The sequence below is a fragment of the Abrus precatorius genome, unplaced genomic scaffold, assembly GCF_003935025.1.
Source record: "Abrus precatorius isolate BTA unplaced genomic scaffold, Abrus_2018 Scaffold8, whole genome shotgun sequence".
NCBI classification, from domain to species: Eukaryota; Viridiplantae; Streptophyta; class Magnoliopsida; order Fabales; family Fabaceae; genus Abrus; species Abrus precatorius.
In genome coordinates, this window is record NW_020874428.1 from 25,639,086 (window position 1) to 25,655,293 (window position 16,208).

General features: G+C 25.3%; 2 protein-coding genes across 2 annotated transcripts; both read right to left on the bottom strand.

The window, feature by feature from the left end:
- Positions 1 to 5,303: 5,303 nt before the first annotated feature.
- Positions 5,304 to 6,194, bottom strand: LOC113874542 (AT-hook motif nuclear-localized protein 28-like). The gene has a single exon (XM_027512763.1). It carries the CDS (start codon positions 6,192 to 6,194, stop codon positions 5,304 to 5,306), a length of 891 nt encoding a protein of 296 aa, XP_027368564.1.
- Positions 6,195 to 13,939: 7,745 nt separating this feature from the next.
- Positions 13,940 to 15,934, bottom strand: LOC113847325. Its single transcript, XM_027476343.1, has 2 exons — positions 15,614 to 15,934; positions 13,940 to 15,480 (listed from the first exon to the last, which is right to left on the bottom strand). The coding sequence occupies exon 2, from the start codon at positions 15,394 to 15,396 to the stop codon at positions 14,044 to 14,046; it is 1,353 nt and encodes a 450-aa protein (XP_027332144.1). The 5' UTR covers positions 15,397 to 15,480; positions 15,614 to 15,934; the 3' UTR covers positions 13,940 to 14,043.
- Between the last annotated feature and the right edge of the window lie 274 nt (positions 15,935 to 16,208).

The window sequence follows — 16,208 nt, forward strand, 5'->3', positions numbered from 1 at the left end:
TAAAACTGTGAGTTTCATGAGAACAAAAACCAACAATACCACCAATACAGTAAGCTTAATGATACTACAAACATAAGCAAAACATTAAATATATGGGTAAATATTCCTCTTTAAAAATATTAAAATAGTGTAATTTAAAAAATAAAATGGAGTAAGAGATATGTTTTGTTACTATAACTTAGTCTTATTTTTCATATGAAAAAAATTATGATAATTTATAATATCATTTTTGACAACTTTGACTCATCATAAATGTTTTGAATGATTTAAACTTGTGACAGATTTGTTCACATATAATGAGTCATATTCACTTTACTTTTATATATTTTTTACTTCGTTTATATACTCACAAAGTTTATACACAAGTTGAATAAAAAAAAATTAAAATAATCCTCACTATTATATTTTATTATAATTTCATTATTTCATATTTAAAAATGTTTTTTTTATTTTAGTTTCTATAAACTTTCACATAAAAATTAAAATTTAAATATTATTTATAATAAATAGATAAAACATATATTATATAAAAATTAAAATGAAAACATAAATTTGAGATGATATTATAACAAAATTTAACATCGAAAACTATTTTAAAAGAGATTCAAAAATATGGGTTAAATAAAGAGCACGAACTTCATATACGAATCAAAATAACATGTTTAAACCTTAAAAGCATATCATGTTTTGGATTAATATATATAATATTTATTTAACATTTATTAGCTTTTTTTAAAAAATTGCTAAAATTTGCAAGATAATAAAATAAAAAATACATAAATATATCAACAGAGTTAATAAAAGTAATATAAGTCAAGTAATAAAATTAAATGCAAAAAAAAAAATTCAGCAATTGCCATGCAACACCTATCGACATGGAATTTAATATTATATATAAATTGATAGTTTTTAAAGAAAATTATTTAAGATTTTTTTTTAATTACTAACATGTATTTGATATTATTTATTATAAATTATAAATAAATATTACAAATTACATAAAATATTAAATGCTTCTATCATTTATTTCAATTTTCCAAATATTGTGATTCATTATATTTTTCATTTAGTATTTAGTAAGATACCAATTAAAGACAAAAAAGTTAATGTAAAGAAAAATATTAATTACATTAAAAGATTAATGATACTAATAAGTCCTCTAAAAATATTAGTTGAAAATTTAAAATATCATATTAAATACTTTCAATTACTTTTATAAAAATCACGATATTTTTTAAAATATATTAATTATATTTTTAAACAACATATTATATTAAATTTTTTTATTTAATTAAAAATTTGAATATAATGTATATTTTTTAATTAATTAATGGCCGCCTGTGCGGCGCGATACTAGCTGATATCATCCTTTTACAGAGCACACGTTTCAGAGCTAACAACTAATTTTTTTAATAATATTCTTTAACATGATTTTTTATAGTAATTAATTTTTATTAAAATTATTTATTTTTATTTTTAAAAAATAATCATATTTTTTTAAAATATGTTTAAAGAGACCTAGGTGTTATTAACAATCTATTTTATATATTTATTAGCTCCTTTAAAATTAAATAATGCGATAAAAAAAAACCAATTACATCTTGTCTTACTTGATATTTAAGGAAAATAGTAAAAACTTGTAGGAATATTATTGAATTAAATTATTTAAAAATGAAAATAAAAGATAATATAATTACTTATAATAATTAATATTATAATTATTAATAATAAATATTTTATTACATTTAAAATTTATAAAAAAAATTAAAATTTCAGTTATTAAAGAAATATTTATTATTAATTATATATTAAAATGGATTTGATGATATTAGAAGTTACAATTATTATTCTTATTTATTATAAAATTTAAAAATATTATACTTTGTATATTTATTAAAAAATAATATTTAATTCATTTAAATTAATAATAAATAAAAAAAATATCTTAAATTCATACTTTATTTTAAAATTATTTGTAATATTAATTTATTAAATTATTATTTTTATATTAAATATTTAAATCTATGTGCGTATGAATTTATGTATTATATAAATAATAAATGAGTAACTCATTAATATAAATTTCATAATATATAAAAGTATAAAAATATGATTTTTTTAATACATATCTAATAACATACGTTAAGAAGTTAAAAATAAATTTTGATTTAAAATAAAAATATTTATTATATAAAGTTTATACAAAATATTTAATTCTTTAATATTTATTTAAATTTTTAATAATAATTTATTATAAATAATATAACAGTTAATTAACCGAATCATCCTTAATCAAACTTACAACATTACTCTATATTTTATGAGCTAGGTTAGATAGTTGGAAAGTTGACTTAAATAATTCAATTGAGTCTTTAAATAATTTTTAATCATATTTATAAAAGAAATATTCAGTATCATAAATATATTCATAATATTAATTAATGTCTTACCTATTAAATGAAAAGATGGGTCTACTATTGTATGAGTAAAATATGAGTATTTTGTAAAATAAAAAATTCAGCAATTAATAGTTGTTTTTTATAAATAAAATTAAAATTAACATGAAATTATTATTTTTTGTTTTATAGATTAAATTATTTGTGCCCGTTTCATATGTGATGGATAAAAATATTCATATTTATTCTGGTCACTGATAAAAAAATATCAATTTCAACTATTGGTGTAATCTATATTCATCTAATGACAGCCTCATTGTGATTAAGGTGTGTTATCTTTTAGTTTTTGACTAGTATCTCTATAAACTAGTCTCAATATAAGGAGTGATGGCCAAGTAAACTTGCTTTTCTTCAGATTGATGACTGAAAGATTTAAACATCTATATTATGGGTAAAACATACCAATATTTTGTATAGCTCATATGATTATAATGAAATGAAAGAGATTAGAATAGAAATAACTAAAGTGGAGTTGAAAAAAGTTAAATTATATCATTCTATTTATTGGGATAATTATGATGGAACCAAGAAAAAGAATTCATCCCATACTCTCAAATTGCAAGAAGAAAAAGGAATATCAATGAAATGGAATGCATTTTACCCAATTCTGATTTATTTATCATATCTTAAAATAATTTAAATAATATATTTAATATAATTTATTCTGCTCTATTTTATACTATTATTAATTCAAACATAGTCTAAGAATTGTTATGATCGATAAATATTGACCAATTTTTTTAAAATATATAATTTCCCTAAATGCATAGTCTCCATATAGGATGCATCCTTTTAATTTCAAAGAAAGAATTTAGTTTTCATTGTTGCAACCCGAATATCCTTGCTTGTAGAATTTTAAAAAAAAAATGCAGTGCATGCTTAAGTTGTTAGAATATAAATCAATTTAGTTTAAAAAATTATAAAAATATCACTTAGTTTCATAAATTATTAAATGTCAATAATTTTAGTTATTATATTTATAATGATTAGATGAAAAATAAATAAATATATATATATATACAATATTTGATGTTATTAAAATTATTTTAATTTTTTTATGTTAAAGTTTTGTATAAGAATTAAATAATTAGCAGTTTAAATTTTATAAACAAAATTAACTAACATTTATTATACACCTCATTTATATTCATTAATTTCTAACTTATTTATTACATCTTCTACTAAACAAGTATTAATTATTAAGAAAGAAATTATTTTGTTAGTTAATTAGTATCTGAACTCATTTGCATAAGTATATTTCTATTTTTTATTTTTCTAAGTAAGTATTAATTTTTTTCTTTATATATATAGGTTTTGAGTTCTCGTTGAATTCTTTTTAATAATATATATTTTATCTATAACAAATATTAATTATTAAAGATAAAATAATTAAAAATATTATTACTTTTTATTAATTTTACATAATGAAAATAAAAAATGAATAAGATAAAATTATTATAATGCTAAAAGCATAAAAGAAGTACATTTTTATCCTAATTTTTAATGCAAATCATTTATTAATTTTTAACCATTACCATAAGGGTGATTGACAAGAAAACCATATTTTATAATTTGAAGGCACCAAGATTTTTAATTTTGGTTGGGATTCCCTGAAAATCTTGCCATTATAAACAAGTGTGCCTGATGCAATCACAATGTAGTTTTACAAACCAAAAATCCTCGACGTTGACTTTCAACCTCAAATGAAGGCTTATAATTGTTTCCTGTTATAAGCTTCGTTGGCACACATTTTTATACACATTCACTAAGGTTTTTAAGAAGGAAGTTTTTTTCAATGGCAAATGCTAATCAGTATTTTAAAAATATTAGTTAAAAAGTTTAAAATATGTTTTTTTTTTGTTATAAAATATAATAATACATCTCTCTTCATAAATTTTAATACAATTTTTCAACCAATAAGAACTTTGTTATCATGGTAAAACTTCACCAAAATTTTAGAAAAAGGTACTTAGAAACTTGTGATAATCAGTTTCATATATATATATATATATATATATATATATATAATCGTATAATGTGCTTTACAATTTGTGAGTGTTTATTTTAACTGTTAATTTTCCGTTTAAAATATCGTTTGGTTAATTGTTTTGTAACATTACACAGTAAAATAAAGATTTAATAATTTTAAACACACAAAAATTATTTTTATAATTTTAAAAATTAAATTAACTGATACTCATAATTGAAGTTTTAATTTAAAACATTTTTAACTTTACCACAAGATTGTAATGATTTGTTAAAGAACCTTGAGTAAATATTTATATAAAAAATATTTAATACATTCTTTATTTAGTAATTAAGAGAATTTATAAATATAAAAAATAGGAAGTTTAAAATTATACCATAAATTTAAACGCTTATTCAATAAACTATTTTTAAATAATGACTTATATTATAAATTTAACAATAAACTCCACAGGCCCACCAGCAGCACCTAAGGTCCCTTTTCTATCAACTCTAAAAGCTTCATGCAAATAAGAACATCTACAAGAAATGATACATTTTTTATTATTATTTAAAATTTATTAAAAATCATATAAAATTATGTGAATTTTATTGTTATTTTAATCAACTCCAATCATAATTTCATAACTTTCAATTCATTTCAATAACACTGTGTGTTAAAGAAAAATTTATTCTTAACACTTCTCTTGAATCAAATTGAAAATATCTTGTTTGATTACTCTTTGTCTGAAAAGGCACATGGATACAGGGAAAATAAATTAAAAGAGATGGTAAAAATTATAAATGAAAGCATGAAAAGCCATTATATCATTATTATTCAATACACTGAAAGTCACTAATATGAATCTTTGTGATCCTTTCTTAGTAATTACTATCATGTTTTTTCCACTGCATGAATTTGGAATCAGGAACAACAGGAGTAGCAACACTAAAGGTAGACACATTAGCGTTAGCGTTGTTGTTAGTGATGAAATCACCATTCTTAGGAGCTGAAAGATGAACATTTGCACTAGAGTTCAACCTATGATACTCATGCTTCTTGAACTTGGAAAGCAAGACCACAACAGGACCTGCAGCAATAACCCTCCCTCCAACAAGGCCACCATAGATTTTGTTGGTGTTGCTATCCGCTATTTGGATTGCGAAGGAGGAATGAGTAAATATGGGGGCTTGTGAAGGTAAAAGGGTGTTTATGTAAGTGCCAGAGAGAGACACTATGGGTGATTTTCCACGAACGGATATGGTGGGGGCATGAGAGAAAGGGTAACGAAGGGTGGCTTCGGAGATTGAACCCGAAACACTAAGCACTGAGACACTAAAATGGTGGCTGTGAGCAAAGTTGATGATGGCATCTATCACGTCGGTACCATCTGGAACTTCAATGACAGTTGGTTTAAGAAGGTGGTCGGTGTCCTTGAAAATAATCATCGGCACCTTAGACTTATTTTTGGAGCCAGGTGGCCTCCCTCTTCGTCTTTTGACAGGTGCAACCATGGCTTGTGGTTGCACTTGTTGGACAGGTTCACGAGGTAGGACACCAAATACACCAGGTGCAGGTGAGGGTGATAGTGGTGATGGTGATAACAATGATAATGGTTTGTTGTTGTTAAGAGTGATAGGCATGTAACTTCTATTAGCACCGACAATGATAGGGGAGCCACTAGAAAGGGTGGCAAAGCTCCTTGGGCTTTGGCTTGAGGATCCTTTCTCAGATGATGGGGAAAGAGATGGTGGAGGAGCATTGTCAGCCATTGTTGGAAGGGATATGAGAGTGAGTTATGGAATAACACTAAGTAGTGTGTGAGAACTTTGTTTAGATTGAGGGCCAATTTATAGAAAAGTTTCAAAGATGGATGAGTGGGGTCTATCAGCTGAAGATTCAAGTTAGATGTGCAATTCTCTTCCTTTTTTTTTAATGGGTTAATGTTTCACGGCTTTGTGTTCTATTGAATATGAGTTAAGGCATTTCTATTTTTTCTTCTCTCTTGTAATAAATTGTGATTTTTTTTTTTATGTTTATATCATAATTATATGAATTAATATAAAAATATATTTCACCGCTTAAGTAAAAAAAAATAAAACTTATGGTAATTGAAAATATGACAAATATTTTTCTTCCAATTAATCTTTAGTTTTAATTAAGGTTTTTTCTTTTCTAATATGTGTTATTAAAACATTTTTAGATTTTTTTTAAAAAAAAATGCACTGCTAAACATTTTTGGGTTTGTAATATGTGTTCCCAATATTTTAATTGATTAATATTATAAATTTGTTTACAAAAGGATACACTAAATTTAAACTCTTCAAACAATGCACTGACAACATTTATTTCATTCATTTTCTTTACAATTTTTAATTATTTCTTTCTTGTTCAGTTATATTTAATTGATTAAAAATATTTATATATAAGGTAATAATAAAGAAGAGGCAAAATTACGGTTTACTCTCATAATTTTACATTTTCTTAATTCAAATTATATATATTTTTTAATTAGCAAACCTCTTACAATTTGGATCAAATTAAAAGATGTTATAATCACAGTTAAAACCATGGTTTATATGCCTAAAATTGTAGCTAAATCAAAGCAAATTGAAAGTAAGGAAAAATGCTTGTATAAGAGGTTTAGTTATACAAAAAAAAAGAAAGTACGAGAGATAACATGAAAAAACATAAAATTATAAGAGGATAAATTACACTTTATCTAAAAACAATTAAGTTGAAAATGAATAAAGATTAAATTAAATAAAAGCTAACCACTACTTAATTTTTTCAACATGGTCAACAAGATCACAGTGAGAAAACACTGATTCTACGTTATGTATTTAAAAATAAAAAATAAAAAAATTTGATGCTTTTGTTGACTGTTTTAAGTTCCCAACGTTACAAAAATGGCTTAGGTGTGATCCAATGGACGATGATATATAAGGCTAAAATTCAAATCTAGAGATATGAAATGCTATGATTAAGAAGAAAGGGGTTGTTAGAAGAATTTGTCTTTCATGCATTTCCTAATAATATTTTACTTTTAAATGCATACATGCATAGGCCACCCCACTTAGGTTGAATGACAAACCCGTTACAGAATTGATATTAGGAACGGTTTAATACATAATCCTTAATTATCCTCATTAACTCTAATCATTCATCAATGGTAGTATAAACAGTGGGGTTTCATGCATGCCCCACTCAATTTAAACAAGGGACTGTTTGGCAGTGATCTTCAGAGTCGAGATTATTAGCAACGGATTAAGGAGACTTGAAACAGCTAAGAGGATAGAGGAGGTCAACCATAAGATGTGATAGCATTTAAAATTACGATTTTGTTAATTTTATATTTTAAAGTTAAGTTTAAATATAAAAGATAATACTTTTTTATTTAAAGTAATGTAACATTTTTATATTTTTAATATAATAAATACTTTTCTAATAAAAAAAACATTATTTTTAAATACTTGAGCTTATCTCTTAATGTTGAAGATAACAAAACTGTTAAAAGTAACGCATTCCAATTTAAATTTATAAATTATTCTTTAATGTTCCGTTTTGAGGTGTCAAATAGATACATTAAAAAAAGGAAATCAGCAAAAATAATAAATATTGTGATAAAAAAGATAAAAATAAATAAATAAAAATTAATAAAAAACATGTTCCTTTATCTTGCATTACTTACTATTTCAAGAACGTAAGTGTTAAACTGAATAAAGATGGAAGTGATAGTACAAATTACTTAATAAAATGTGTAACATAAGCTAACAAAATAAAATAAAATTAAAAATTGACTTGACCTATTTAAATGTAGAGATATACCACCGTCACGTCACATTATACAGTTAGTATAAATACACTATTTATATTAATTAATTAATTTTATTAGATAAACATTATATCAACAAATATAATTATAATTGTTAATGTTTTTTTTTTCCATTTGTATATGATTTCTTATAAAGAATAATATAAAAAATTATTTTTTTTTAAAAATTCTAAAATGCAATCCTTAAGATAAAATTTCACTCTTTTAAAGAGGTGAGAGGTGTAAAATGAAAAAATAAGTCTTATTTATCTTTAATTTAAAAGTCAGTTATATATAATAAATATATGCTTACTTTTTTTTTCCTCTTAACTAAAACCGTTTTCTTCTTTTTTAGGTTAGTTTTTATTCTTAAACACATTGATGTAAAGATTTTAATTTGATGATCTTTATTTATTTTTGCTAAGTTATAATTAAAAGTAATTTTAGATTAATTTATATTACGCTGTTCCTCAGATAATTTAAAAAAAAAAATTTAAAAGTTTTTCCATTAATGTATACTAATTAAGATTATTATTTTGGATGAGTCACTGGTCCAACTAACAAGTTACTAGCTAAATTGAATGTGTTTTTAGTTTGTAATAAACATAATACTAAAAAAAATGCTTAATTTTATCTTAAAATTAATATTTTACTTACTATTTCAAGAACGTCACTACACCAGAAATAAGCTTTTGAAGCGCTAACTTAGATAGCGATTAGTAAAAATTGTTTTGTAACAATACATTTAGAAAACGATTAACGTTAAATTGCTCTCAGATCTATATTTCTGAGAGCGGTTCTCTATTAACTGCTGTCTAAAGTCATATATTAAAGAGCGATTAATAAAGAATCGCTCTCTAAAATCGTTCTTGGAGAGCGTTTAATGAAGTCTTTAACTTTTATAAATGAAACACGATCAACTCATGAATCTCTTTGTCTTTTTAACAAAGTTGGTCTCTTTTATCTCTGTAAATTCTTTTCATCTTTTATGCATTAACAAAATTGGTATATTTGTTCTCTTTCACGTTTGTAGATTCTCTTCATCTTCTATGTTTTCACAGTTATTCGTTCACATTTGTAGGTACTTTTTGCACAGTTCTTCCCATTCTTTCTTTATTTCTTTTTTCTCTTTATTAACGGTAAATCATTCATTCTTTCTTTCTTTCATTTTCTCTTTATTAACGGTGAATTATCTTATTAATTTGTTCTCTTTTTCTCTGTTTACTGTTTGATTCGTGCAGATATGGCTGTTTGATTAACATAGCGTATGAACTCAAGATTCAATTCTGATTTGTGATAAAAATGAAGAAATTTTGATTGTCAGACTTGTAAATTAAAATTTAAACGTAACAATAAATTAATTTTAGTTTGCTACAGAAAATTCAAAAATAAATAAATTTCAAATTTCAGATTCGCGGTTTAAATTCATATTTTGAAGAGCGGTTCCACGCAGAACTGCTCTTTAATCTTAACATTTGAGAACGATTATTTAACCGTTCTCCTAAATATAATATATTGGATAGCACGAGATTTTAGAGTAGTTTTAAACGCTCTCTAGTTTAAAACGGAATCGCTCTCTTATATCATTTTTGGCGTAATGCGTAAGTGTTAAACTGAGTAAAGATTGAGGTGATAGTACAAATTACTTAATAAAATACGTAAAATAAGCTAACAAAATAAAATAAAATAAAATAAAAATTGACTTGACTTGTTTAAATATACAGATATACCAACGTCACATTATACAGTTAAGTATAAATACACTATCTATATTAATTAATTATTTTTAGTAGATAAACATTATATCAACAAATATAATATAATCGTTAATGTTTTTTTTTTTCATCTGTATACGATTTCTTATAAAGAATAATATAAACAATTATTATTTTTTAAAATTCTAAAATGCAATCCTTAAGATAAAATTTGACTCTTCTAAAGCAATGAGAGGTGTAAAAGGAGAAAATAAGTCTTATTTATTTTTAATTTAAAAGTCAGTTATATATAATAAATATATTCTTACTTTTTTTTTCTCTTATATACTAAAACCGTTTTCTTCTTTTTTAGGTTAGTTTTTATTCTTAAACACATTGCTGTAAAGATTTTAATTTGATGATCTTTATTTATTTTTGCTAAGTTATAATTAAAAGTACTTTTAGATTAATTTACATTACGCCTTTTCTCAGATAATTTAGAAAACACAAATTAAAATTTTTTACCATTAATGTATAGTAATTAAGATTATTATCTTGGGCGAGTCACTGGTGCAACTAATAAGTTACTAGCTAAATTGTGTGTTTTTAGTTTGTAATAAACATAATACTAAAAATAGTGCTCAATTTTATTTTAAAATTAATATTTTACTATGCGTTAACTTGAATTTTTGATAATTTTATCTTAATATTTATCGACTCACTTGCTTACTTAGATTGATATTGATTATAGTAAAAGAGAATGAATATGTTTATTAATTATTTAGATAAGTACAATGTACTCTTTGTGATTACATAGAAATAGAATAATATTTTTTAATAATATTTTAGATAAAAAAAAAAAAAAATTTAGATTCTACTAGGAAAAACTATTTTGTTAGGGTTTAGATATTTGAACATACAAAATTACATCCGCTTTAATTTAATATAAGTGTGTTTTTGTCTTTTTATTTTTCTATATAAGTATTGATTTTTTTTTATATAATTTTTGAGTTTTTCTTGAATTCTCTCTAATAATATATTTTTTATATATATAAAAAATGCTAAAAATAGTACAAATTATTTAGTCACATCATACTTTGTTAATGAATTTTGCATATTATTGACTTAGTACCGATTTATATCTATTCAACTTTAGCGTATGCCATTTTGAACAACCTGATCAATCAAAGACCCATTACCTAATTAAGCAATTTGATAGTAAAAGTGAGTTTTATGACTATTTTTTATATACTAATTTGATGATTAAAATATTTGAAAAACATAGTATAGCAACGTGGGAAGGTTTAAATGAATAAAGTTAAGAGTTTCCTATTAAAATTATAATAGAATTCAAAGTAATTTTGTCTATTTTTTTTTATTAATTAAACCTCTAAACAAAGATAATAAATTTTTATGTTGCTCTCTCGTTATCTTCCAAATAAGATGAAAAGGAACGTTTTCATCCGTTTCCTCCTCCCTATAATTATTTCTTACTTATTTTGTTCCGTTCATAAAATGGAAAAGCATTTAAATATAAGGTAACAATAAAATGAAAATATTAATAAAATGAAAATATTAAAAATGATTTAAAATTAGATTAAATAAAATTTCAATTTTTAATAATTATATTATTAGTAATAATATCTCACGTTGATTAAAAAGAGAATTAAAATCCTTTTTTATAAAATTTGAATAAACTTTTTTTTTATAAGGATACATTTTGAAGTGAATTAAAACCTAGTTTTCCACTATAGTATTAAAACTTATTTAAATTGAATGTTGGGTCATAAATAAATGTATAGTCTTACAAATTTTACATACCATATATTAATTATGAATAGGGTTTGAATACTTTTTATAAGACTTGAATAAACTTATGCCTAAGTTTCGAATATGATATCGTAATCTATCTACCTTAAATGTTGGGTTGCCTGCATTCAATCTATCATAATATATTTAAACTTTTACATGTAATTATTTTTTTCAGAATCTTTTTAAAATTTTTTAACTGTGACATTCTCATGTCTACAAATATTGATTAAAATATATTAATCTAATCACATAATTGAAAATTTATTAACTCATATAATAGTTAATTTAAAATTTATATTTATCATGTTTTATAATTAATTAATAGTAACTATATTAAAATTAAATTTGAAAAACAAGTTGTACGAAACTTTGAATTTTCTTATAGGTAAAAATTTGCAGGAAAAGTTTTGATGTTTTATACGATAGTTTTGCTAAATATTTTCACATATATTTTTTCAGGAAAACATATTAATATAAAAAATTCCAATAATTTTCACAAATATATTTTCAGATTTCCTATAAATATTTAATAATAAATTAAAAAGTTCAAATAAATTAAATTTTAAAAAAATAATTTGAAATAATTAAAAGGTATAAAATTATTTAAAATTTTAAGAGTTTCAATTAAACTTAAAATAAATATAACTAAAACTAAATTAAAAGATTAAAAAAATCTGATATTGGGTTTTCTACACGCACTCAACTAATCCTAAATTTAAAATACTAAAATAAATTAAAAACAGGTATCACATTCCCAGACCCCAACCCTTGCTCTCTCACGTTATTTTTTATTTAATTGACCAAAGTTAGAATTTTATTTTAATAATTGATGAAATAAAAGTTGATATTAATTTTAGAGATGAAAATGTGATTTTAATTAAAAATAACACCAAAAATATTTAATGAACTAAATTTTAATTTTGTCCAAAAAAATAACTACAAAAAACTCACTGTTATTTATATAAAGTAATGATTTTACTTTCTGTAAATTTTTCTTAACTTGAAGCTATTGTGTTAACGGGTAGTGTGAAAGGAAGACAATATTTATTTTTTCTTTTAATTTTGAAAATATTTTCGAGATGTGTAAAAATTAATAAAAAAATAAAGATCAATATATAATATTAATTATTCGATATTTAAATAATGAAACTGAACAAAATGTTCTTATTCTAGCAAATGGTTGGTTCAGCACTGTCCATCACTTGTCAGAAACCAGACATATTTTTCCTTCACTTGATAGTTATAAAAGGTTTACTATATTGCAAAGCAAACCTCTGTGAAAATGGTCCTAATTAAGAGGACAAAATGTAAAATTAAAGCAAAGAATTCATAGTCAACATTAACAATTTCGTATGGGCCAGTTTCAAGGCCATTGGTTTTGTTTGCTTGTTCTAACAAAATTGGGGTGTGTCCTTTTCTGTCCTTAGCACACACGAATATAATATTTCTTCCTTAGTTAACACTACTAACCATTATCTCAACACAAATAATGAACAATTATTCTAGCTAAAAAACAAATTATGTATGATTGATGATGTGACTAGGTTTGATTATGGTTACTTACCTAAATCTCACTAATTATTTTTCACTTAAATTTATATGTAGTTATATAGACCATTGTGATGGATTTTGCAATAAGCAATTCTCTAACGAGACCAACATGGGCATGGATTTTGGATTACTCATAATTAGATTTTCTTGTCTCCCCTGATTAAGTGCATTTATTTCTGTATTTTCTTGATGCCCTCCATATATTTTGTTGACAAAATTGGTGAATCTGCCCCACCATCCACCAGAATTACAATGTAATCAACAAAATTCGGTAAAGATTTCTAAGCCTTTGATAATGACATGACACCTTTTATTTTTCAGAGGAAAATATGTTATCACATTGAAGTAGAGAGATGAATCTAGTTTAAACTCTCAAGTTCTCTGCAGCATAACACTGCTTTCTTGCAATTTAATTAAAGTGCACAAAAACAGCTTTGATAGTTTACAATAAGAGTTGCCTCTTTCTTAGCACATAAACATAACTTGTTATTATAATGGATACAATAAATTGACGAAAAACTTTGGAATGGTTATATTGTAGAAAAAACCTGTTACACAGCCATTAAGTAAAACATCATAGAAAAGCACATCTAAAATATAAGATTATTGTCATCAAAGTCAAACAAACCAGGAGTAATATTAACTAAAATCTGTAATAAAAATCACTGAAGAAATTGAGGTACCTGATAATGTTATATTAATGAAACTCTCATCAACTCATTTCTTGCTATCTTCAGCATCAAGAGGTGATCAGAAGAATGCCCTACTACCATAAAACACACGTGATCCATCCTTTTTCTTCTTATCAATTTCTATTTTGCTGTTGTCATGATTTTGAATCACATCACCATGATCTTCTTTTTCAGGTTTGTTAAGGTCCATAGGGAGCTTCATTTTTGCCAAGGACTCAGTGAATTGTTGCATGCTCCTCATGTACATGTCCACTATTTGTTTTTGCATAGCAGATTGCTCAGCCTCAAGATTGATGTTCCCTAATGGAGCCGAAAAAACTTGACCAAATGTTGATGTGTCAATGTTCCTATCATTTTTGTTTTCCTTTTCCTTGCTTGAGAATTTTGCTTCTTTGTCATCTTTAGTTCCACTTTCTTCTTTCTTGGATGTTGGTGTATCTGGACAGGCACCAATGTTTTGGCTACCTTCAACAGTGATTGAAACAGTGACAGAATTTGATGAGTCACCCCCCAAATGATTCTTTTTCTCAACTGAATCTGCTGAGTTTCTATCATCACTCAAGGTTGTGATAGTAGAGCCTAGGAAGCAAGAGTTTTGAATGCTCTCATTGGGAGAAATGGACTCAACATGATTCTCATCTGGTGAACTAACAGTCATCTCACAGTCATCAAGTTGAGGAGGAGATGCACCAAGGTGAAGAAATGGTAATAGCCCCCCAATATTGGACCTTGAAGCAGTACCATGAGAAGCCAAATTGAAGTATTCAGAAACCATTTGCTGGTTCTCCTTCACCACACTTATGTCAGGAAATTCAATTCTAGAATACTCAACTGGGTCCAACATAACTTCAGAGATTTTTCTATCAAGCAAAATAACTTCTGATGATATAGATGAGTTCTTTGCTGATTCAGAATTGATTGCCAAAGATTGGTCTAAGGACAGTGTTAATTGGACAGTTCCAGCAGGAGAATGGAAAAGATCAGTGGAGGAAAGGCTGTAATCTTCAGTGATCTTTCCTTTGCCAACAATTTGTGAAATTGGGACCAAAGCAAAGCCCAAAAGCTGGTCTTCCATGTGAATTCTTGCCCTACTAAACATCCAAATTTCACATTTAAGAACAGCATCTGTTTGGGTGATCTTCATCCTCAAGTTTTCATTGAATGTTGGGTTTTTGCCACCTCCATTGATGATGCTTGTAGAGAGAGTCTCATCTGGGTTGTAAGTAAGAGAGAATTTGGCATACACATCTTGGTTGTCATAGATGCATATGTTATGAATATTCCTAGCATGATGAACAAAGACATCAAGAATCCCTGAGAATTCAGCCTCATCATCTGCATGGGTCCTTGTGTTCAAATTTGGATTGTACCTGAAGCTTGTACTCTGACAACTCTGATTGAATGAGTCCATTCTAGCCCGTGTTACGCCTTGAAACTTTGTTTTGAAACACAAGGAAAACAGAATTTTGGTCTTTGGTTCATCAAATCGTGCTCCCTTTTGGATGCATAAAAAAAACCAAAACAAAAAATTTGGTTATAGAGCAAGCTGAAAAGCAGTGCAAAGCTGAAAAGAGAGGAAGCATTTAAAGGATTCAAGTTAAAAAAACACATGAAGAGAGTTTCCTCACCTATAATTTGGTTGTCTATGTATACTAACTAGACTAACTTGTAGAGGAAGATTTATCATAGATCAACCATGAATTCACTCACAAGCATGGAGAGAGAGAGAGAGAGAGAGAGAGAGAGAGGGACAGGGAGAACCTTGGAGTGCAATGAAGTGACTTGCTTTATGGAAATGGAAGTGGAGGTTAAGGACAATGTGGTAGTAGGTGAAAAATGAAGGAAGAAGCATGAAAATGAACAGAGAAGAGTATGATTTACATGTTTGTTTGGATGCCACTTTTTCTATGGTTGCTGATCTTTTATTTTGGTGTTGGGTGGGGGATACATAAGGGGTTTGCTTTGCTTGACAATGCAGCTTCCATTTATAGTGCATATAACTTGCTCCACTGACACTAATGCTATTGGAGGACCCACTTGCCACCATCTTCATTATCACTCTCCCCGCTCTTCAATCGATGCTCCCATAGCTTTGAGACAACATAAATTGCTCTGTCTCTGAATTGTCCTAATAGCAGTAATGGAGTATCAGTAACTTATGAATAATCATGTTTTTCTACATTTTATATTTCGGAATAAAAATAATTTACTCTCCCTTGAATT

Excerpts from the sequence above, each read along its gene's own strand:
- LOC113847325 (XM_027476343.1), bottom strand. The coding sequence starts at position 15,396 with ATGGACTCATTCAATCAGAGTTGTCAGAGTACAAGCTTCAGGTACAAT.
- LOC113874542 (XM_027512763.1), bottom strand. The coding sequence starts at position 6,194 with ATGGCTGACAATGCTCCTCCACCATCTCTTTCCCCATCATCTGAGAAA.